This window comes from Pyrgilauda ruficollis, unplaced genomic scaffold, assembly GCF_017590135.1.
Source record: "Pyrgilauda ruficollis isolate IOZ18807 unplaced genomic scaffold, ASM1759013v1 scaffold2, whole genome shotgun sequence".
Lineage (NCBI taxonomy): Eukaryota > Metazoa > Chordata > Aves > Passeriformes > Passeridae > Pyrgilauda > Pyrgilauda ruficollis.
In genome coordinates, this window is record NW_024519206.1 from 30395806 (window position 1) to 30421097 (window position 25292).

At 41.0% G+C, this 25292-nt stretch overlaps 1 protein-coding gene across 1 annotated transcript in view; it reads right to left on the minus strand.

Moving 5' to 3' along the window:
- VOPP1 (VOPP1 WW domain binding protein) overlaps positions 1-25292 on the minus strand; it is a 63761-nt gene that overhangs the window by 15709 nt on the left and 22760 nt on the right. Inside the window, exon 2 of the mRNA XM_041466726.1 lies at positions 2759-2817. Coding sequence (XP_041322660.1) covers positions 2759-2817 — 59 coding nt within the window. The remainder of the gene's footprint in view (positions 1-2758; positions 2818-25292) is intronic.

Genomic DNA, 25292 nt, shown 5'->3' on the forward strand with positions numbered 1-25292 from the left:
TTACTCTGGATCATTTAAAGAGAGGCAGGCACTTTCTAGGAGGATGTGCCTACCCAGAAGTGATAAGGCTATAGATGGGCCAGCTCAGGGATACCTCGGTCCCAGCATGCCACACTGCATTTGTGAATAGACACAGCACTTGGCATTTCTGAGCTGACACGCCAACCTTTTCATTATAATACCAACTGTCTCCGTGAGAGATGTGACATAGTGCCAGCATGGGACTGAAATCACAGGAAAATCATTAAAAAGGATTGCATTGCTGGGTTTTGTAAGTCTCCAAAGATAGTCTTGAGACGAAAGGAGAGACTACGTATATTAACTGGGGAGAAAAAAAGGTTGTTCACAAAATCAGTGATAGAAACAAATGGAATCTACTGCAAACTCCTTTAAATATAAATCTAAATATATCTGCTTCATATGGACTGTTGCTACAGAAATGGTAAGATAAAATAAGACCCATTTCACTACAGCACATCCCAGATCTAGATTCATACAGAGGAGGCACTCTCAGGACAAAGTTATGTATTATGCCTTTAGATAATTTAACATGTAGCCATATGCTGATGGAGACGATGCTATTCATGCCTCCTCCCCCACAATATGCAGAATACTCCCTTCCTCCCATTTCACCAGTGTTTGCCAAAAACTATACCAAGCTGATTCAACACTGACTTGAATGTGCTAAAATGAACAACTTTCTGTGGGATTAGCAAATTGAATTAATTCAGTGAAGGGTCAAACAAGTACTGAAGCAATGGGACTTTGCCCTAAGATATTAAGATTGGAGTTGTGCCTCTCCTCCACCACAGAGGTGTGAAAAGACAGCACAGGTAGGAAGCAGCTGGGGACCCTAGACAACAGAAACTGAAATTGCAGAAGTAACAAAGTAGAGCAGCCCAGGCACCACAGACATGCACGACCTTCCTACTGCTTTGAGGCATTCCCCCTTCAACCCTACTGGGCTCCTGTGCACTCAAATGCCCTCTCCCCACACCCTTCCTTATTCCTTCACTCGTCATACATAGTATCTGTCCTCTGAGCTTTACCATCCCCAAATCCTTATCATCTTTCCCTAGTGTTTCTTCTTGTCCACTTAAACTCATAATCACAACAACAACATTAGCATTAACATGACACTCATCACTGTTGGGACAATTGCTGAGCACACACATCCTGCCCCTTCCCCCTTCCTTTTTCCATTGACTTGCACTGTTCAGGAGAGTGGCAACCACGACACTTTCATGCAATGACTTGGATAACACAGTGCTGCAGTAACTACCACAAAACAAACAATTGCAACAACTAGTGACAGTCTTCTGATTGACTTGACTGTGTCAATATACAACAGGATTTTTTTTGTAGCCCTTTCTTTTGCAGGAATCTGTATGTACACAAAGGGTCTGAACCAATACCCAATCTCCAAGTAGCCACCCCTTTGTATTGCCAAGGGAGACAAACTCTACCTGTGAAAGCACATGGGTAGAAATGTAAGCAAAACACCAAGGTGATGATGAATAACACACCCCTGAATGTCAAGGTACAGTGGGATTTGTGTAATTTTGTGACATCCCAGCTTCTTTCCCACATTGCAGAAAAGCAAAATAAAATGTAGGTGGAACCAAAGTTCTGTTGTTATTAGCATGCAAAGAAAATGAACTTATTTAAATTCCCCCATCTGTTTTGGCCAACCATTTATGAGTAATTCTCAACATTTCAGTCACCTGAAAAAAAGACAGTGAGTTCTAGGCACAAATACTTCCTAAGCAGTTAATATCTAGGATCACAGATGATTAAATCATGGTGTTTCATTCTTTCTGTGGGCTTTGTTTTGCAACTGGCTTCCTGGTTGCTTTTTGTCTCTAGCATTTCTCTCCTGCTTCTGGCAGATGAAGTGGAGGTGGAAAAGGGAGGGAAGTTCTTGGGTAGCATAAGGGTTACAGTAATTTCCAATCCTTCAACAAGAAAGAGCTTGCTCAGGGAACAGATAACCTAATACTCTTCCACCCCACTTTGATTTTTGGGGGGTGATTTTTTTGGCTTTTTTTGTTTTCTCTTTTTTTACTTATGTTTACAGTTGTTTGCAATTATAAAGTTATACAATCGAGGTACAAAGTTCACTATGTTTATCTCCTTTCTGCCCCCAAACCCACATCGAATGTATCTCCCATCCACATATTTCCTCCACTTTTTTTGTCATTGCTGCGGGCAATACGAAACAGAAAATTGCAATTAGAGAGAGCCTCAGTCATACACCTACAGGTCACTGACATTTGGCTCACATCCAAGCTTAATGTGTATGCAGATGCCACTGCATACACATTAAAAGGACAGTTATGCCATGGATAACAAATAATCTCAACTCTCTAAATTAAACAACAGTATTAGCACAGGGACAAAGTTACTTTCAAAGCATTCTTGGTATTTTGTCTGATTACCTGTCCTTGATCAAAACAAAGGGACAACTGTCTTCACACTGGTCTACTTATGTTTCCTTTCAGTGTTCTGAAATAAGAGCTGTTCAAGAACTTGAGTTTTGTTTTCAGTTGGAAAGGTCACCTGGGGTGTGTGGCAAAATGAATCTGTACACTTTTTTTAATAAGGAAAATGGGAAACAAAAGTTTACTGCATCTTCATTTTTTGAATTTGCAGAAGTCTCAGATGAGTTGTAGAAAAAGTATACTTAGTAAAAGAGTAACAGTCTAGGAGCCAACAGAATCTAATTCTCTTTTGAAAAAGAAAAACAATTACTACTTACATATAATATGTAGGATATAATCCTTCAAAGTACCAGCAATGTTTTTTGGCATCTGTACACTACAAAGAAAGAAAAATATGGTATTAATATTTACATAGGATGATTTACAGTTATAAACACAAGCCTAGAGTATTTATAAATACTGTGACTCCGAGCAGCTAGGAAAGGTTTATATTCCCAAAGATTTCCCAATCCAGATACACACAGCAAGTGGGAAGTCAGTTCACGTAAATGGCAGCATGTCCTGCCAGGATTCAGATCCCTCACGCAGGCCTTTGTCTGTGGGGCCCCAGCAGCTTCCCACAGTTCCCAAACAAAGTCAGTACATTTGGCGCTGACCCAGGATCCAGCTGCATGTGTTCCCTGGCAGAGCCGCTGCCTCAAAACCACAGACACCTTAAGAGCCCATGGCGCTTATAGCCTCTTACGTGACATCCAAGGCACAAGCAATTTGATGTTACTACGCATATGACTACACAGTAAATTCAACAGTTACAGGGAATTATTCATCTCTCTGGAAGTGTGGACATGCAGAGCCGGCATCAGGAAGGAGCAGAATGGAGAACCATCTATCCCATCTCCTCTTCCTACAGCTTGGAAATGTCTCAAGTGTTCATTAAAATAGTGGGGAAAGGAAACTGCTTTCTGCAGCTGAGGGGTATTGTTCTCTTTTGCAGATTGCCGGTGTATCCCTGTGAAAGGACGGGACAGGCATTTCCTCAGCACGTGTGTGCCAGCGACGTGAGAAGTGCTCATCCTTACGGGCACTGCCAGAGCACAGGCAGCAGCACGCAACAATAGCGGCCCCTAATAAAGAAAACCAGATGTCAAGCTCAAGATCTACACAATGCACAAAATATTTCTGTGTATCCCACTGACATCACTAGCACAAAATGCCATCTTCACTGCAGACACAGCTCCAGCAGCTCCCCTGCAAGCTGTATTATCCCATCACTCATGGGCCGGGCATTGTGGGACACCCACTGCAGAACAATGAGGAATATCTGGGGTTTTAGCAACAATTCTGACTGCTGCTCACACCTGAGACCTGACAACAGAAAGCCCTTGGCACACTGCCAGCATTTGGATCATTCTTCATGTTCACTTGGCAGCTCACCTTTAAATAATAGCTCATTTAAGTTTATTAGCCTTCCCAAATCCCAGAATACTAAATGAATCCAGTTAAGACAAAGACAAAGTGGTTTTAGATACTTGACTCTCACTCTTCATGAATAAAAAAGGCTGCAAACTCTTTAATGAGTGTCTGATGAGCTAAATCACAGACAGATCAATTACAGCCTGTAAAGACAAACTGCCATGGATTAAATTGTTAAGAGTGGTACAGGAGACTGAGGGAAGACGAGGAGGAGAAGATGCTTTTGATGCACGTGATGGGGCGTTTTTCCAGTAACACAACAGGCTCACACCAGCCTTTGAGACGCACATACTTTAGCTTACGCTGGACGGACCAGTCCTCTCTCCCTAGGATAAACAGCAGAAACCCTGTTCCCCTCTCAAACTGATGCCACAGTCCAGGCAGTATATTCAGGAGGACTCTTTAGCTTCTGCTGAAGCAAGTGGTGTTCAAAGATCCATCTCTGCATTTGCCTTATTCCCTCTTTGTCCCCCTCCTTCAAAGCTTCCAACTTTTTAACCCTTCCTTCCAAATAGTTTTACCACCCGGTTGTTTCCTCTTACTCTAAAATTAGAAATATGTCAAGTTTCTCTCCATAACACCATGCAAACCTACATGCATTGAAAAACCCAGTAGGCATGCTGCCAAGTCACCGAAAAATATTTTGGCTCTTCACCTTTCAAGGCTGTAGATCAGCAGACACTGGCTAAAATCCCAGTGTCTGCAGGTCAACCCCCTGGGAAGCCTCATTTCAGACTACAGCTTGGGGTGGCGCTGCCATTAAGTGTTTTTCCTTCCTGCTTCTCAGCCAGTATGAGTCACCATTTACCTCAACAGTCTTGAAGCCTTTTGTCAGTCTCAAGCATTTTAATTGATGTTTTCCCAGAAATGTTTCTGAGCACATGGAGCCTGCACACCCTTTTTAAGTGTAAAGCAGACATTTATATTCAGCACTCTCCCCCCATATTTTAATCTGCTTTACAAGTTCTAAAATGAATTGGGAAGATTCCACCTTCCAACATCTCCCTAACTGTCGGATTTCTGTTTCTGCCTCTAGATAATTCTCTTTTTCAGACAGCCAATATGCTTACCGCTGTCACAAGAAAGGCTCCAGCCTGGGAAAGTTCCTTCCAGCTTACAGGGCTTAGATACCTGCTCTAAACATCCTTTGGTGTCCAGATTTAGTTTTAAATTGGCCCTGGAAGAGCAGGCACCAATCCCAGTTCTGCCTTCTTTTAATATCACAGTGCTATGAATACTGCATGGCAGTTATTCAGCTCTCCTACATGGGAATCAGGCAAAAAAAATCAAGTGGACCTCAAATGTGAGCAGCAGAGGCAAATCTGATCCACATGACATGTCAGACAGATTTACACGCACAAGGGCAAACCGCCGAGCTCCCTGCTCAGTTAAACTCCCACCCATCTCCATGGCAACTTTACTCCAGGAAAGCCTGACACAAAGCAGGCGGCTACTAACCACCCTCTCTACTGCTGGTTAGCAGACTTCACAGGAATTCGCTGCTGAGAATAAGTCGAGAATGTCACTGCCACTAAGGATTTGAGTGCCTTTAGCACTCAGGCCCCAGAGAGATGAACAGGGGTCAGAGTACAGATTAGCTTTTCCCACCCCACATATATCTTCTGAAGAAGGCTATGATAATCCGCCGCTTGCCAAGATCCAAATTATTCTTCTGAGTGGTATTGGCCTCACTAGCTAAGCTGGTGGAGAGCCACACAAGAGTAAGAGGAGACATATGCCAGCAGCATCAGGCTCTCAGCCTTTGGAGAGCCATGTCCTTGTAGTTGTTTGAGACTATTAAATCCTCAAGAAACCACAGCTGGCAGGAACTCGCTGCAGCCCACAAACCAGATGCAAAGGGAAGATCAGTCATGTTGCAGCAATACAATAGGACCTCACACATCAGGATGGGTGCCCACCCTGCCAGCTCCCATATGAAGACAGGCTGTATCTCAGACTTTCTAACAAGCACTCATTCATGTATTTTAAAAGCCAATTACCCATTCACTAATAGCCAAAACAGTGTATGTACGGTTTTATAACTAAGATTAGGTACAGCCCTACTGATACTTCCAGTTTTTCTAGGGAAAGGACTACTGCACATTTCTCTTATAAAATTCTCCCTTCTATGCCCTTTAAGAATTTGGCACAGCTATGAAATATAAATATGAGAGTACATTCATTTTTAAAACAAATTATGCAGGTCTAATTAGGTGTGCATATGTAATCTTTAGAGAATTAATGGTATGTGAATTAGCCAGATGCTTGAACACATTCCTTAAGTTTGCAAAGAAAAGGAGAGAAATAGAAAAAACACAAGACTTGTTTTTTTGTTAGTTTGATTTTAAATAAATCAGCATCTGTCTTGTAGCCTGTTTTCTCTGCAAGAATGTAGCAATGTGAATTGCAAGCTGTCCTTTTCTGTGGCCTGTAAATTATTTCAGATTTCCTTTTAAAAAGGACACCTGCTTCCTGCCACAGATTGATATTGCAAATGTTACGGCTGCTAGTAAGAACAATGAGAAATAGGAGTTACTGAAACATTATCCAAAGACTGATTTTGATCACACTAGAAAATACAGAACACAAAATACATATGTATGCACATGGTGTGGGGGATGCTAGAGCAGGCAGCCTGCTCACTGAATGTCAGGTGGTACTCCACAGACAGGCTTTGCAGCATTTACAGAAATACTACCTCTAGTAGGAATATCCTCCACATTGCACATTATGATATCTCAGTCCACAGGACAACAAAAATAAAGTAGAACTGATCAATTAATTACTCTTTGTAATCAAGAGATTCACAGCCAGTGCCTTCAGTGGAGGTTTGGAAATTAAAAACAAAAAAGTAAAAGCAAATAAAACCCCATATGCATATTCCAGTATAAGTACAGTCCATTTCTGTTATGGGTACCAATGGAAAAAGCAGCTTGCTGTAGACAGCCATGCTTGTGGAGGGCAGATGGAGGGTGACTGCTATCTGTATGCTGAAGGGACATCCAGAGTGAATTTGTGACATCTGCTCAAAGCCAGATTCTGTAGGAGGCTATTATCAGTCACAAGGCCAATGAAAACCTATTAGTTACCAGCAACTGAGGGTGAGCCTTTCTTTTCCATTATGTATTATAGTTATAAGGATCCAAGGTAGATTCAGAAGAACAAAAACAGGTATTTAACCTGCCACACTGATGCAATTGAAATGGCTCCTGGTATTCTGGGGTGACCTGCTTAGTGGCTGTAACCTCCCACTTAGCTGGGTATATGTTATACATTATTAGGGTTCAAGATGATCCACATGCCAGTCCTGTGGCTACGCCTCTGAGGGTCTGCTCGGATTAATACACAGATGAACAGGAAGAAAGAGCTAGAAGTATAATGCTTTTGACAAGTATAATGCTATAAGTATCTTATTGTTTCTGAGTATTATACAATCTTATTCCAACACAGAGCCAAAACTCTGTCTTCCATACTGCTGGATCAAACTAAAAACTGAGAAAATGGGAAGGACAACACCTTTCTCACCATATGGCTCCACAGCATCTGAGAAACAACTATCTATACCTGCTGCCTCTCTTACAGAAGGCCACTTGCAAAATTCAGCTCTTCCCTGGTTTTATTGGTCACTGCATGTGACAAATACTTGATGAAGCCCAGACAAAATGAAGATAAAGTCTACAGTGCAACTCCAGACTAAATAAGCAGTTCCAGAAGGCACATTATTGGCTAAGAATCACAATGTTTTATGGGATCTGACCTTTAAAACTGCTTCAGTTTTCAGAACACTATCCCTTTCAGTGCCTAGACAAGAGCTGGAAGCATTATGAGATACAAGCTGGGCTGTATCAGAAGAACTTCTGTGTGCTGAAAGTTTGAAAGACTGTATGTGCAGACACAAGAACATGAGGCATCCTGTTCTTCTATTGCCAAGAAAAGGGCAAACTACCCATTAAAGTAAGACACAGTATATCCTGAATCTGGAAAGAGCAGCCTAAGGGTGAAAACAGTTTGCTAGAGAAAACACACTTTGTTTTAGCCTTCAAAATTCATCCCTACTTCTTCCCTGGTGATGCTAACAGCTAAGGGTGAAAGTTGCCCATCTGCAAAACTATTCCAAGACACTGAGTTAGCAAGCCATGTCACCAGTGATTTCAACATATACCCTTATTGCAAAAGACAGGAGCAACTTTTACTAAAACTCAGGATTACGTTAAGGTATTTTTATTTAATGAACTAATTAGAATACATCAGGAAGCTCTTGTATAAAAGGATGCTAATCCTTTATCAACCTTTCCCTCCCATTCAACAGTAAACAGAACAAATACTATTTTGGCTATACATTTCTTTCACCAACACCAAGATTACAAAGTCATACAGCTCACAGTGTAAACAATGATTTAATGATTTTCATATATTTCATAAGGAAATTAAATGGTTTTGGTTAAAACTTTTTGGTTAAGACAACTGCTTTTGGTTAAGACAACTGCTTTTGGTTAGACTTTTTGTCTGTTCTCTAAGAAAGAAGAGAATATTTCTGATAATAGGATTTATAAAAGAAACAACTTTTCCACCTTGAATTAATCAATGTGTGTTTTGCAACAGCAAAAATTTCAGCACAAGCATCTAATTCTTATTACTTCTTGTGCTGTTCAGAGCACATGTATTAATTATCATATTTTTATTTAGAATTAATGTGGGTTTAGCATTAGATAGCTTCCCATCACAAAGCATTATTTTACATTTAGATCTATTAACCTTTCCCATAGAAGAAATACAAATCTCCCTTGCATTCCATTTTACCATTTCATTTCAGGAACCTGACTCATTTATTTGTTTAATTTTCTTTCTTTTTTTTTTTTTTTTTTTTTTTTTTTTTTTTTTTTTTTTGCCATTATGCAGCAAATTGCAAATGCGCTTCAGTCCCAGAACAATACAATTTCAATTGAATATAATTCCTTCATCCATATACAAGGGGAAAAAAAAGGAAGAAATAAAAGGCAAAGCAAGGCACCCTTGTATTTCAGAGCCCACGCCAGGGAGGGTGCGGGGCCGGCGCTCAGCACCGCGGACAGCGTCCTCCCTCCCTGCAGTGCCCCGGTGCTGCTGCACCTTCCCCACAGCCCGACCGGGGCAATAAATCACCTACACCAAACCTCACCCACACACATCACCTCACACAGCTCTCAGCTCTCTCTCCATTCTCACCTACACCTGCTAACAGCAGCCACACCTACTAATTATATCTTTGCATTGTGAGCACTTCTATGAGAAATTAATAAGCACAACTACCATAGAATCACGGAACATCGCAACTTGGAAGGGCCCCATAAAAATCATTCAGTCCAGGTCCCTGTTCCTCACAGGACTATCTAACATTACACCATATGGCTGAGAGCATCATCCAGATGCTCCCTGAACTCTGACAGTCTTGGTGCCACAACCACTTCTCTGGATAGGCTGTGCCAGAGATCTTCTCAGCGAGGAACCTTTTCCTAATGTCCAGTCTGAACTTCTGCCAATGCAACTTCATCCCCTCACATCTTACTTCTGGTCACCAGAGAGAGATTATCACCTCCCCATCCACTACTCCTCTTGAGGAAGTTATAGACTTCCATGAGCTCACTCCTCAGCCTTCTTTTCTCCACGCTCCACCAAACCAGTGATCCCAGCTGCTTCTCATTACATCTTGCCCTCAAGGTCTTTCACCACCTCAGTCACCCTCCTCTTCATGCTCTCCAATAATTTTATGTTCTTCTAATATTGTGGCACCCAAAACTGCACACGGGACTCCAAGTGGAGCCACACCTTTCAATGCAGTGTAGAGCAGGATATTGGACCAGCTGGCAACACTGTGCTTGATGCATCCAGGACACAGCTGGCCCTTTTGGCTTCCAGGGCATGCTGCTGACTGATATCCAACTTCACATCAACCCAAAACACCATCAGACTGCCTTGGATGAAACAGCTGTACTCAATCTTTTCCAAACTGTTTGGAAAGCGTAGTTATGACAGTTGTCATAGTTGTGTGAAATAGCCAGCTCAGTTCTACATCAGAATGTCAAACACGATGCTTGCTGAAGTGCCAAGAGAGCCTCGATATCAGAGAAGTTTAGGACTTGCTTTACCTTCTTTCTTTCATTTCTACACCCATGAATGCAGCAATAATTGCACAAACATAAAAGGTGGGGAGTGGGAGCATTTAAATCTTCCTGGTGGAATTGACCTTGCACTGAAAGTTCTAATATTAGACCTGCAAGAAAGCATGAGCCATGCCACATACTGAAGGCATTTTCACCCAAGAAAAGCAAAACAGACTCAACATTCCACTGGAGTCTCTGCAGCTTCCAGGGGGTAGTGGCAGACTTTTTAGTTCCAACGGCAAGGAAACAGATGTAACATTTTCCCAACTCCATTTGCAGAAGCCGATCCATTCCAAATGGTACTGGATAGGTTCCACAGCTCCAAAACTGAATTTAGCTGCTGCAATTCTTCTTTTTCCTTTTATATGTGCATGAGAAATAAAATCAAGGGTACTATTATTTGCGCTCCTTAACTACAGAACAAGTCACATCATAAAACAACCCGTAAAGTAGGGTACATGGGAGGAAGGGATCACTTGTCAGGAACTGAAAGGAAGACAATGCCAAGAATGAGGACATCACTATTTCCACCCTCAGTCTTTTTAAAAATGAAAAAAAAAACAAACCTAAATTAAATTTTCCACATAAAATTATTTGGTGATACAATGTTTTTACTTTTATGCCTCTAATGAGCACCATGAACACAGACACCAAACCAGCTTTCCTTTGACTAAGAACTGGAAGCTTGGTTCATCTCCAACCTCGACCCTGAATGGGCACTTCCTGCTGGAGGGAACTGATGCTATTTAGGGTACTACTAAGGGGAAAGTCTAGTTTTCGGTTTCCCAGTTTTTATCTAAAACGATGCCAGTCCATGCTGAACTGGCAAATTTGCCTGTTTCCTACATGCATTTTGTTCTTCCAGTTTACCATCCCAAGAAAGAAAACAGCCCTTAAGTTACCTAGGACTTAAATCCTTAGGGGTTGTCTTTCGTCTACCAAACTAATAAAACCAAAGGAAAGAAAGACTGCACAAAACAAGATGAATTCAGACTCAATTTCTTAGTCATCTGCGGTGCAGACAAGATTGAGGCACTTAAAAGCACAGCACTACAGATGCTGGTTAGGTAAGTTATGACGGCCCTTCAAAGGATGCAGGAAAATAGATTTCTTGGATGGTTCCTAGGAGAGAGAACAGTTGCTTTGGGAGTTCCCCAGGCTCTGTTCTGTTGATGTTATGCAGCCCCCCCATGTGCTCATCTGCTCCACAGAGAGAGACAGCGCGAGCTGAGAGGACAGAGTGCAGCTGCATAATCACGGCAACTCTTGCTCCCCACCCTAATACCCTTATTTTTCATTCCTGACATTTAATCCAGGGATGCACACCTTCCTCAGATCCTTCTTATGAGGAGTTATTGGAAAACAAAACATTTTTTTATTCAACTAAGACTCTTATCTTTTCCATTTTCTGAGGTATTTTTCCAAAACTGCAAATACTCAATCAAAATGCTTTGTGCTTAGAAGTCCTGAAAACATCTGTAACACTGAAGATATCAAATCCCCAGCCTCAAAAAAAAAAGAAGAAAAAAAAAAAAAGATGCGGAGTCCATCAGCAATCACATACCCAGTGGTGCAGGGAACAAAATAAATCAATAATAATGACATATTATCTAAGTACTGTTCCTGTAACCTGGAAGGTAAGAAATGCCAAGACAAGTTCTCACCTTGAAGAGGTTATTCTAGAACCCTATCATGTTTAGTGTTGGATTGTTTTTAGGAGCATCTGTTAATTTTAAATGAGATTACACATGTCATGTGTATATTAAATTAGTAAGCATTTGAACACAGTGGAGATTAAAGAGGTTACCTTGGAAACATTCTGGTATTTGAAAAGCAGTTTCTAAAAAACCCTGGCAAGTGAGAATCCAGGTCTTCTTTGATAAGAAACATGTACTTGAATGCTTTGTTGGGGGAAGATTCATACTTGGCCAACTCCCACCTGCTTAACAGTGAAGTCAGTTATTACCTACACACTTACAGTAACAGCCATCATTACTGTGCCCTTCACACTCTCACAAGGCCATTCAGTCTGTCAAGGCAAAAGCAACGACGTATAATTGATTGTACAGGTCCCGTCTGGTTTAATGACTGTACTGGGAAGGGAGAAACAGTTCTAAAGGAAACTTTAGTTCATTCGTTCCAGCTACATTAGACTAACTGCCTTGCAGTAAATGCTGATACTCAGATAGTAACACAGCAAAGGCAGGCATGGTCTGCTCTGCAAGGCTGGCTCATCAAACAGGGCTGTCACACAATCATCTCCATGTCACAGCCCAGAAACCACTTTGCTCTGGGACTCAGTTACTGGAACACTGGGAGGAGTTTATGGGTTTGGGTTCATCCCAGGCTAATAATCACATTTTTCTATTCCTGCACACAGTCTCTTGAAGCTCCTACTGATCGGCAGCAAACACATCTCTGTCTCAAGCCAAAACCCTCCTCACAGGAAGAAACAGCAGAAGTGTTAACTGAATGTAATTTGTACTTGTTTAACATGTCAGTTCAAGCTTTTTGGGAGATGTTGTGTTGTGGCTTTTAGACAGACACCCACCAGGTAGACTGAAACATCAATGCCTTTTAATTTAAAGTAAGAACTTAAATGGACTCTTATTCAGACAGTCCAATATACACTACCATAGCACTAGCATATGATTATTCAATTCCAGTGAGACAAATCTAACAGAACTACTTATTTGAGCAGGAAGAAATACTAAGCATTTGTCCTTGGATATTTCCTGTTAAAGGACTAAAATAGCAAATAAAGACATAACCCTTTCAGGCAAGTAACAATGACTACTGATGGTAAAGCATTCTTCCAAATGAAGTAACTTCCTACACAAGAACTTAATATTTGCTTTTCTTCTATTAGGAGCCTGAATGTACCTAAACAATAATCTACAATGTTCCAGACTGTCCAATTTCAACATAAACCACTAAGAATGCGACAAATCCCTTCATTTAAACCAAATGCACACAAGCTTCAGCATTTTTCTAAATGAATCATTTCCTTGCTTTATCACCTGAGTTTTATCACACTCAAAACAGCTCCCTGGAAGAAGAAAAAATATATTCTTAAGATTCTTAAGAGATACTGGATACACATAAGCAGGCAAATTTGCATAACCTCTTTGGTTATGTATAGAAGCCACAACTTGGCTCACAGTTCCTTTCACCCCTAAAACCACTCACTTCACAACTTGATGAAGGACATGCAGGATGTGAGTAGCCTGTTACATGCCTCCTCTCACTGTTAATCAGTGCGTGCCCCGCGTTCAAACATCTGTCCATACACACGGATTTTTCTGGGACACCATCAGGCTTTCAGCTTCCATTAATAACAGTTAAAATGCAAATGTCCTAGTTATCACTGCCGGACCTCTTGCTACCACCCTTGTGGTCTTTGGTTCATGTGATGCTTTCTTTTTTTCCAGCTTGAAGATGATAAGTCCTACTTGTGTGTTGGGAAGTTACTTGAAAAGACATAAAAAAAATTCGGGATGCTGCAATGAACTCAGGTCCTTCCTTTGACACAGACAACACAGATATCAAAAATTTTCTTACTAAGGTTATTTCCTCCCAAGAAATATCTGAGGTTACCTCAGGGATGTTCTGCAACTGAGAAGTGCCAGAGTAAGGTGAGGCATAAATGAAACATTCGCTCTTCTTTAACACATAGCCTACTCTCCAAAAAAGCTCAAGAACCTTGCCTGGAGGTATTGCTATGGATGGATAATAGCATGAGATATGGCCATAAATGTTTAATTTATAAACCTAGCAGCTAGAAAATTATTCAACTAGACTGAAAGTGCTGAGGATTTTAATAGTGCCTGCCCACACTAAGAGATGGAAATAGCACCAAGAGCTCAGAGATGAGCACAGACACACTTGCATATTTTGGTCAGTGTTGATAATGTTGCATGAACTGAACTTTCAGAGAAAATTTAATCCCTGTGCATGTAGTGGGTAATTCTAGGGATTTCAAGGGCATTGCTTCTGCTTTCACAGGATATGGCTTGGCTTGCTGCCCCTCTCTTCACAGACCTGCCAGCTGCTCTTCCAAGTGCTGGGTTCATCTCAGAGGGGACACAGCACTGCAGTATAAAGGCATTAATGCTTCTACATTTCTCCAGGGCAATTCTGGTCAGGCAAAGGAGCCTTTATACTGAAGAAAGAAAGAAAGAAAGAAAGAAAGAAAGAAAGAAAGAAAGAAAGAAAGAAAGAATAGGAGCACCAGGGCAGAGAAGTGAGGAAGACAATGACGTGCCCAAGAAAACAAGAAATATATGAAGTGGAATAAAACCTAGGGCTAACTGAAATGAATGGCACTGACTCTGAGCCACAGCCAAGCCTTCTTCCCAGCATGTTTCCCAATAGGCTTCAGAGGATCGAAAACAACAGGGTGGCAGCCAAAGAAATCACAGAGGAAGTCCCTGAATTACTGGCTGCTATATAGGAATGACATCATCTTGCAAAGGTACTGATGAAGGGACAACTCCACTGGCTTTGTCATTTTTACACTACAGACAGATACCTGGTGCACCTCTCCTCCATGCAAGGCAGCAATTCCAATTTTTCACCTACAACCAAGTTTTGTACCTTGAGCCCTTTCCAAGATGAAAACATGACACCATGAATTAGCTACAGCTCGTCATGCAAGCCCAGGGCAGTAATCTTTTTATGATCTTCCCAAAGTGCAAGGCAAAGAAATAAATCCTTTTTTGTGTAGTGTGCTTAGTCTCTAACTTGGGAAAGGAAAAGCCTAGCACCCCACCATTGAGAGGCTGCTTGCCTTTGGTACATGCTTGCGACTGTTCTTTTTCAAAGAGAAGATGAAAACTTCAAATAGCTTAGATGCAAGGGTGCTAACCCATGTCAATAAAGCCACTTTCATCTAAAGTAGCAGAAATTTTCACCAGTTTAGAGACTCCCAAATCAGACACCAGATACTGAATAAAAGCTCAGTCCTTCAAATATGTCAATAGGGCTCCATATACAAAGAAGACTCTTCTTACTATTCACAGGGGACAGTGTTAGGGGGAACAGGTTTAGCTCTCCCCTAAAATTTTAAGTTACTGAGTAGGAACAGCAAACCATCACCTTTATTAATTTCCACTCAAATCCAGAAATATACCAACCCATATTCAACACTTTTAAAGGAATGCCTGTGAATTCCTATAGCGGTATGCAGTTTTCTAAAATGATGTCCAGCCCAATGAAAAGATTTCTGGCCATGAGTTAGGTCACACAACCAGAGCAAAGAACTGGACAGCCTCTCTCTTCAGTTAAAGGGAAAAAATACATTCTTGCTAAATTGCTTTTCCAATAAAGAAACAGTGCACTTATGCCTGGTACCTACAGTTGCTCTAAGGAGCATTTTCTTGAAGTTTCAGAAAGAATAAGGCTCTGCCTTGTCATTCCTGACACATGATCATGAGACTTATGGGAAGAAATTCAAGCCACTGGACCCTTGAAGGATACTTAAGAAATCCTGTTTAAAAATCACCCTCTAAAGCTTTCCTAGCTTGACTTCAGGGCCTCATCCAAAGAGCACCAAACAGAGTCACTGTTGGGGATTGAGGCTTATAACTCTGACTAGGAGCATAAAACATAAATAAAATGGAAATTGTTTGCTGCCAGCAATCTTTTCAAAAAGCTAAGATAGATGCTATTAGTAGCAGGACTTTTAAAGGAGAGGACTGACTGTGGGAAGTGCCTATTACCTCACCATGCACTAAGGTGCCACTAAAGTCCTCAGAAATTCATACCAGCAACCACACTAAGGGGCCCACACAACACTGAGAAAACTGCTAGGCAACCCTTGGTACTATTTGTTTTATGGATGCTTTTGTTAGGCACTGCCTTTTTTTAACTAAAAACAAAAAATCAGCCTCTTGGGGGATCTATTTTCCTTTCCTCTTCTGACTTCAGCACAAACACACTAGAAAAATTAGAGCTACAGTACAAATAAAAATAGCTGAAGAACTTGCAGCTGTTGTTAATTTCCAAAGTATTCAATGTTGCCTGTTTAATGATGGAACAATATGCTCCAGTTTCAGTCCTGGCACAAGGCTATCTGAGCAGCAGGCAGATATTTTAGCTTATGTGAATGCCAAACGCAAGTCAATGACTACAGCAAGTAGAGAAATGGAAGGAGGACATGATGTAAACCACTGGATGTCCACACCAAACATTTTCTTGAGCTTTTTGTTTCTCATTTAATGCTATTAGTTGACTCCCCAACTGGGTAGACCAGGCTTGCAGACTTACTAGCATGCTTAGCAGGAAAAAAATGTGCCTAATAAAAATTCATGAAATGGAGAACACTTTTACAGCTGAAGAGCTGATTTTTCTATTTTAAGTATAGGGTGTTTCTGGAGTGAAATGATTTACACAGGGAACTTTTGCTCACTTATCTCCCTGAATAAACCAACTTGTGTATGGTCTGGATGAGTGAATTTCCCAAATTTCACACAGAACAAAGCAATAAAGTACTCGGTATTTGTAAAAGAAAAGAAATTAAACAAAACATGCCTCTTAAGCTTGACAAGGAGAATCTAAATACTAAAACCACTTTTGAAACACTGAAGTCAGATGCAGCAGTAATGCTTTCTTAGTTACACCTCTTGAAGCTCTGCCCTCAGTTGCTAAGCATCTTCTCATGCATACCCACTCTCAAACCAGACTGAGCAGAATTAGCAAAGAGACAATGCTCATAAATTCACACACAACAGCAATGAAGTACAAAAGAAAAATTAAGACTTTATGTATAGGATTAACATTCAAAGGCTCAGAAGTGACAAGGAAATTGGGAAACGGCTGATTATTCCTGGAAATACAGTTTCCATCTTGTTGGGCTTTGTTTGCCTCATTCCCATACAAAAAGGCACAGCTAGAGGTCATAAAGCCAGAGCACTTAGGAGTTAATACCTAGTGGAAAAAAACAAATTATTCTCCTGTTGTTAAGGGCTCACTGACAGAGCAAAATTTAAAATGTGGCCAGTTACAGTTTTAAGGAGGGAGAAAAATAGAAATTTTAAGTAAGTCAGAGCTTGTAATATTGCCAAGAGCCCTCTATTATGCTCAGATATGGCTTTAATCTACTCAAGGAAGGGAAAAAAAAGGCCCCAACAATCCAAGCCTTGGCCCAACAATCGCAAAAGCAAAGGCTCAATCCAACACTCAACAGGTCAGAGATTTGGGTTCAGGTAGCTCTATATCAATAAACTGCCCACTGAATGTGACGGAAGTGGGGAAGAAAATAGACTGGTTGGGTTGAAAAGCAGACATAAATAATAGTTTCACACATAGCCCTATGCCTTCCTGCAGGTAAAGAATGGGATTAGCTTAAATCCTGCTTAAAAAGTCAATTGACAGCACAGATGTGGCAAAGCCATCATTGCTGAGCACCTGAAGGCAGGCAGAGCAGACACCCAGAGCCAAGAGCACTGTGCTCCTGCCCTCAGCCCAGGGGGAGGAGGAGCAGCCAGCTGGATTTGGTGGAATCTTCTGCAAAGGGCCAAAGCAATGGTGAAAGCTATGGAGAACCTGTTGGAGAGAGCTTGGTGTCCAGCTGTTCCCCAGGCTTTTGAGCTCTCCCTGACTTAATCCTGCACAGAGAAGGTGTTCTTCCTGATCCCTTCCCCCTGCTGTTTAACAGAGCAAAGCCATATCCCTCTGGTGTCTACAGAGACAGTAGTGACACGGTTGAACTACTTATTCACGTTAGATGCTTGTTCTGGCTGTCCACAGCTCAGTCCCTGCACGTATGGCTGCTCCCGTGACAGATGATATTTGCACATAATAGGTCACGTCACGGGACAGTAAATGTATCAAGGCATACAGGCACCCGTCCAGCCAGGTACAGACCTGCCAGGATACAGTCCCCAGTCAAAAAAGACAGAGCCTTCATTGTTTGAAGCAGGAGTGGCTGCTACTGAGAGGTCTCTGATGGGATCATTCACTGTTTTCTCTGAGAAGGTATCAGCTTCCTGACATATTTTGTTTTCTTTATAAAGAAAGAAGCTAGATCACAGAAGTGATTTTATTCAGCTTTTAAATCTAGTCTTAAAGCTACCAACAGAGTGAGCAACTACCTGGCCACAGAGAAATTGCAAAACTAGATAAAATTAGCAAAACAAGGGAAACTGAGGAAACCTCCAGAAACAGAGAATCACACACCTGGCACCACAGCAATGCTCGTGCACACACTGCAACATGAAGGTGATGTGTGGAATGGGTGAAACAAGACCCTGTTCATGGCTGACAAACCACTTTATACAGAGGGTTTGGAAGGAGAATTTAGTTGGCATTACACCAATATGAACATGCACAAGTAGTGCTTGTATGACAGTTTGGAAATCTAGGGACTAGAGGATGTCACACTTCAAGCCTAGTCCAGCCAGAAGCTTTCAGGGCTTGCAATTACATCACCAGGTAACTACTAAAGAGCTAACTGTGTTTTCTTTTGAGTAGTAGGAGAAGTGGTAGGAAAAAAAAATAGGAAAGAAAACACGCCTCACTGTATATCTGGCAGGGGAAAAGCCAAAATGAAACCCTACATCCAGAATGACTAGATCTGTGAGATGATTCGATGACATATTCCAGGCACATCCATATGGACTGCTCTTAGAACAGTACAATGTCCATTTAAACAAAAAGAAAACAAAGAAAACATCGCCAGGAGAAATCCTTCACTTTGAAACTGAAATCAGCAGGGCTTTGCAGTGATATACTGCTGAAATCCTTTACATGTTTCTGTGCTTGACTTTCCATAACTCTGTTCAAAGAGAATGAAATATCAAACTTTTTTGTCTGCAACCATCAAAAAAACAAAGCTCCCTGCTCATTTGTTAAAGCAATCATAACCCCTTGACTCTAGCAGCTGATCTTGGCAGTGGAAAGGAAGATCACCAATGTGAGACTGACAACTAAACGGCAAAGACTACTAAAAATAACAAACCCACAATGCACCAAGACACTAAGGATGATAATTTGGAAATTCTTGTTCTATTTCAGATCAGCTCTGCAAATTTAAGTCTAGCTATCACAGTAAAGGCATTCTTAATGGGTTAGAAATGTCTGCTTTAAACCAGAACAGATATCAGGAGACTGGAAACAACAGGACAAACATTCTTCAAAGTATAATAGCTTTGAAGAAATACAAAGATCCATCTAAAGAAGCAAGAAGAGAAGCACATGATGCCAGGACACCAGATTATGAACTCTCAGATTGCTGCCAATGACATTGATGAACATGAATCAAAGAATAATTAAATTTTAAAAATGTATACATGCAACCACATCCATCTAGATGACTGGGAGATGTGCTACAGGAACAGTGAAACAAATCCTAAGAGAGAAACAATATCTGGACAAGCAAGAAACGTGATGATGCTGTGCTGTTCACCCACTTGTGCAAAAGCAAAGAGATGGAAAGGAAAAGCCGATATGAACTAAGTAAGTGCTCCTCAGGGTTACAGGGGCACTGAAAGAAGCCTCAGTTCCCTTATTAGACTTAATGCACAACTACCAGAACATAGCACATAACAGAGAGATATTAATCTTTTCTGAGCTCTGTTTTAGGAAAATTTAATCCTCTCTCCTATCCTCTCACTGTCCCTGAGGTCATCTACATCCCTCTTCCAGCATCTGTCTTGTTCTAGCTGATACTACATTTTATAACTGCTTCAGTTGACCAGACATTTTGGGGAGGACCCACACTCAGTGTCTATCTCAGGAAAGTTTGAAGTGATGAGAGCTTTTCCTGGAAAAGAATGATCATGACATCTTTAAATTCAGCAAGTAAAATTAAAAAGGCAGAGTTTTTGTTTTCAGCTTTAAATAAGGAAAACAAAGGAAGAGACCACGAAGAGGGGACCAAAGCTCTCAGAATCTTGTCTTGCTTTTGCAGAAGTCTCAGGCAAAGCCTAAACATAAAGCACCCAGAAAAAGGGTGTCAGCAGAGCAGAGGTCTTCTGACCTGCCCATCTGTGAGGTTTACCATTCAACAGAAATTACCAGGGTGCAGCCACCCTCACAGGCAGCTGTGTCTGAAACCAGACCACTGTCTGCCCATGCAGACATGCAGCATGAGCACTGCTTTTGTTTATCTGACACAGCAAAACACTAGAGGATAATATATAAGCAGATGGTACTAGTTTATATCTGTTGAGGGTGGATAGGTAGTTTTACAGATTTTGCATGCTTTGAAATGCACAGTATAACAACTGTATAGGCAACCTTCAAGACACACTTAACAAACCTTAGGTGAATAGCAGGTTCACAGGATTTTTGTTGTTGATGCTGTTGTTGCTCAGTACAGAAGGCTCCATGTGTTGGGTCCCATGAGATGCTCCTTTTCCCAACCCCCATAACCAGCGAGGCAACCAGAGGCTTTCTAGCAGAGACATCCTGAGGCTCCTTTGGGCCCTGTGGGGAGACTCCTGCTCTTCAAAGCCAACATACCATACCTGGCACATGAGGTACAGTGCAGCAAATACATAATCTGCTAGCACTGCAGGGCGAGAGTTTAGGATGAGCCAGTCTCATGCATAAAATGCAAAACCTGTCAGATCTCTGTGCTTGCAAGCTAAGTGGGAAAGCTCCTCTGGTGCCTAGGCAGCTGCCAGCATTGCTGGAAACACTGCAAAGGATATTTACAGAAGACAAAGCCAGAATGTAAAACAAATTATGAGAAAGTGCCGACTTCTCAACCTCAAACAAAGAGCTCACAGCAGCCAGCGTGCATATGGGTGGCTCTCTGGATTCAATGGCACTTGGTTGACTTTTTTTCAGAGCAAATTCTTGGATTTGTCACTGCCGTTTTCCTTTGTCAAGAGCCAGAAATATTGTTTTTCTAATGGTTTATGCAGAAGTACTGGAGCCAGCAGCTTGCACACTGGTTGCTTTTATTGGTCTATTAAAATGAAATGAAGCTGATACTAAAGCTTTTATAATCATTTAGGTTACTTCATTATGAGTTCAGGGCAGAAAAGCAACCAATGGTGTGTTATACAACTGAGCAGGCAAAGTACATCTGCCCCTTACTCTAAAGGAGAAATTCATATGGACTAAAGGAAAAATCAACAGTGGGAAAGTTGGTTCTCCAGAGTTTCTGCTGGTAGACAGCTGCTTGCTGTACTTAGCACCACAGGGAAAAAAAAAAAAAAAAAAGGAAATAAATTCATCAGAAGTAGAGTTTGACAGAAAGTGTGCCAGGATGACTGCTATTGCTCATTTATCATTGGCTGCATCCAGAAGCCCATATCATGAACCAGGACATGGCTGCACAATCACTACACAGGAAAGGAACAAGGACTATCAAAGTATAAAACGAAAGACACAACAGAAAGCAAGATGCAAAGAGAGAGTAAAAGCAAACAATGAGCAATATTTCTTCTCCTGACAGCAACAGGTCCTGCTGCCATGTTTTGCATTCATGGCAGGGAGGGAGTCCATGGCAGGATCTGCAGATAAACAAGGGAGGAAACTGCAAGTGTTTACTGAAAGGCTCTCCCAGTGTTTGGGAAAAAGGCAGGACACAGGAGGCTTATCAAGAATTTCACAGATTTATTTGAAGGCTAGGTTGGATTTAGGAAGAAAACACTAGGAGCAGTACAATAGTACAGAAATGCAAAAAGTCTTATTCTGACTACCTACTTATGTTTTCATCCAAGCAGGAGCAAAGCAAGACCATCTTGCAGCATCATGAACATCAGGGAAACCATCAGATGTATCAAGGAATCTCACAACGGTTTGTTTTGCCAACAACCAAACTAACACGACTGTTCATGTCCCTGTGTTTCTGCAAGTCTTCCTTGGAGTGTGAAGTCAAGAAATACCATGTACCCACAGTAATTGCATTAGCCTTGTAAGCCTACAAGTATTTTTTTTTAGGATTTCATTTTCAACAAGTCACTGCTCACATTCCTACAGGAATAGCAGATTTTATTTTTTAACTTTTTAATTCTTATTTTTTTTACATTCCATCTACACTGACAGGTTTGCAACTTGATTTTCTGGACCCACGTAAACAGAACATTATTTTAGCATCAGGCTGTCACATAATAATTTCACCTCTTCTTGTTTTTAAGCTCTATTAAGTGACATTCTTGAATTTATAGAACAATTTTGAAGAAACCTAGGAACTAAGAAGAGAGTTGGTAGTATAATACTATTTTCCATTCATAACAAAACAAAAAGAGTACGCGTACCTATGGTTCAAATTCTCAGAAGAAGATAGAGCTGTGACTGAACCAAGATTACTGTGCTTGAATTTCACATGCCATTCATTCAACTAGCTCTGGTCTAAGGAACAGCATTAAGCCACTCTTCATTGGCATGACATAGAAAGCACAGATCACCAACTCTTAAGTATCAGATGTGCTTAAAACTGCCCTTCTCAAAAAAAAAAAAATACTAGCCATACATCAGCAAAATGTAGTAACACTAAAATGTACAAAGACCTATGTGACCCAGGCCACATGCATTTGAATTGAAAAAGAAAGGGCAAATCAGAGAAGCAACACGTCTCTGAGAAAGCAGCACCTAAAGTCCTTATGGCTTTCCATGAGGAACATTGAAATCATGGGCATACGATTTATCAAAAAACCTCTGTGTTGACGAACAAACTTACAGTTACTATAGGCCCACACCTGGAGCTCACCTACAAAAAAAGCAACCAACCCACCAGGTAAGATCCCCAGCAGCTGAACTTGACTTGCAGTATTTAATGTAAAACACACTCAAGCATTAGCTGTTAACAGCCCAACTATATAATCTGACTGCTACAACACAGAACAAAGCATACAATACAGTTCCTTCACCAGCAGTTTGAGTCCAGACAACCAAATTAATGTTCAAAAGGATCAATCAATTTTCTTTATTTACAGCCATACTGAAATGGATGAAAATTACATGGATATGAACGCTAACAATCTGCAGAAGTTTCAGTTCCCCCTGCATCTCACCACTCTGACCACAGTGGCACTACTGGGATGACAGGATTAGATAAGGAAGGCAAAATACAGAGTAGAATGTGTTTGGAGGATTTTCCATTAATCTCTGACTCTCCATATACATCCACAAGTGGTCAAATTTGCCTACCATTTCAAGGGCAGAGCACAATTAATAGACACCAACAGCCTCGAAGTTCCAACTTCATCTCGTGACCTATATCTTGGCATGGGCGCCTTTGCCATCTCTCAGTCCAGCTGTGGCACTAACAGATGTTTGTGATGTACCATAAAGGCATCAGTGGCTCAGAAAATCCAACAGGCACCAACTATCAAATTGTACTCCCTCAACAGGAGGCTAAAAGATAGAGAAGACCTACACCTCATCCTGACTCCCCGCAAACTCCTACACACACTCCCCACATCAAACTTAATAAAACAAATTCTACTTTCTCTCCTTTGTCTACAACAAAGTTTCATAGGATACAAAACTGAGCCTCTTATATGAAAAACTACTCAGCTCACTGCAAGAGGACCCAGAACAGATATGGGCCATGCTGTTTGTTCTACCACTGGAAGACACCACCACAGCAGCGGCAGGACAGCTATATGAAACAAAACTTAATCCTAAATAACAGCTACAAACTGCATAATAAAACTTCCATTATGTAATACAGCTCTGAAGAGCCAGTTGTGATGATGAGCAGCCTTTATGCTCATGCTGCAGAAGGGAGCTGAGCGTTGGCTGCAGAAGCAGGACATGTATTCCAACTGTCTTCTGACAGCTGCACTTATCCACACTCCTTCAGGCTAAAATCTGTCCATCTCCTCCTACAGGTATGCTCCAGCAAGCCTCTGAGCACTGAATTTTGAAAATTCAACTAGACTACTTTCTCTCAAAGGAGGTGAGCACATAATAATTTCCCCCTTAGCCAGCCCCATCAAAAGCAGTGAAGCTTCAGGAGGCATGAGTCAATATGTGCTTTTCTGGTAGGTTTCATGCTCTTTAGCTCCCTGTGTTGGAAAGTCCTTTACTCCACTAATAACTCCTTGCAGAATAAGGGCAACTAAAAGTCAGTAACACTACTGGAATCCAACTCAAACCAATGAGTTACTTTATTACAGTTCTGTGAAAGCTTAAAAATTGTAATTAGCTGTATTTTAAGATCAGTTTGAGCTCTTTTTCCACACAGGAGGTGAATCCCAAATTTTCAGTAGATACTAGTCACCAATTCCTCCCCTATTTTAGAGTGCATCGCTTAGTTCTTTTTTCTGCTTTCCAAGAAGTGCTTGTAGCTAGAAATCAGACGTACAGGGAGGGAAAACTACAATGAATAATCAGATGGAGCAGCTGCCTTTCAAGAAGGGTTTAAAAGGTTTGGGAGCATTCAACTTGGAAAACAGATGTCTGGGTGATAAGGAAAAGCAAGGTTGAATGCACAGCTAAATGAGGCCAAGTACAGAACTATTATTTGCCAAGTCCTGTAACAATAGTTTCAATGAGTGTCCCTTTTCCTAGCAGGAAATTAATTTAAGAAGTACTTTTTTACACAGCACACAGACAAAATCTGAAATCTGTTGCCACAGGAAACTTCAGAAGACAGATCCAAAAGGAACTAGACAAATCCACGGAAGACAGATCCAAACCAGTAATTAAACCCAATAAAAAGGGAGCTACACTCTAGTATCTCTGATCCAAGTGGTCCATATATTGGGGAGGCATGAAAGGAATGGACTTCATGCAGTGAGCAGTCTTGTGGCCCTTCCTGGCACAGCACCTGCCACCATCCAAGACAGAGTACAGACACAGACAGACACCTGTCTCACCCAACCAACTACTTTCAGTCTTGCAGACACTCATATTTCTGAACATACAATTACCAAGAGCTCAATTAATAAATGGTGTGAACAGAACAGTATTTCTGTCTGTACTGTTACAGTATTTCTGTAACTGAAGGTGAACAACACAGAACCTTTTACAAAGGTGCAAGAAGAAACATCCTTATAAAGGAAGACAACAGAATCCATTTTTTCAAGTCCTCAAATAAATACTTGCATTCTTTCAGCAGAATAAATTCAGGACAATAAGGAGATTTTCAATCTTGCTAATCTTGACAAAGTTTTTTGAAATAAAACCAGCATGGCAGCAATATAATTTTTTTCCTATTTCATATTAAATAAATGAAATACTCATAATTCTGTATAATCACCACTTAATTGAGTTTTAACCACTACCACATATCTGGGGGCATGCATGAAATATTAATTACCTAAAAACCTATGCA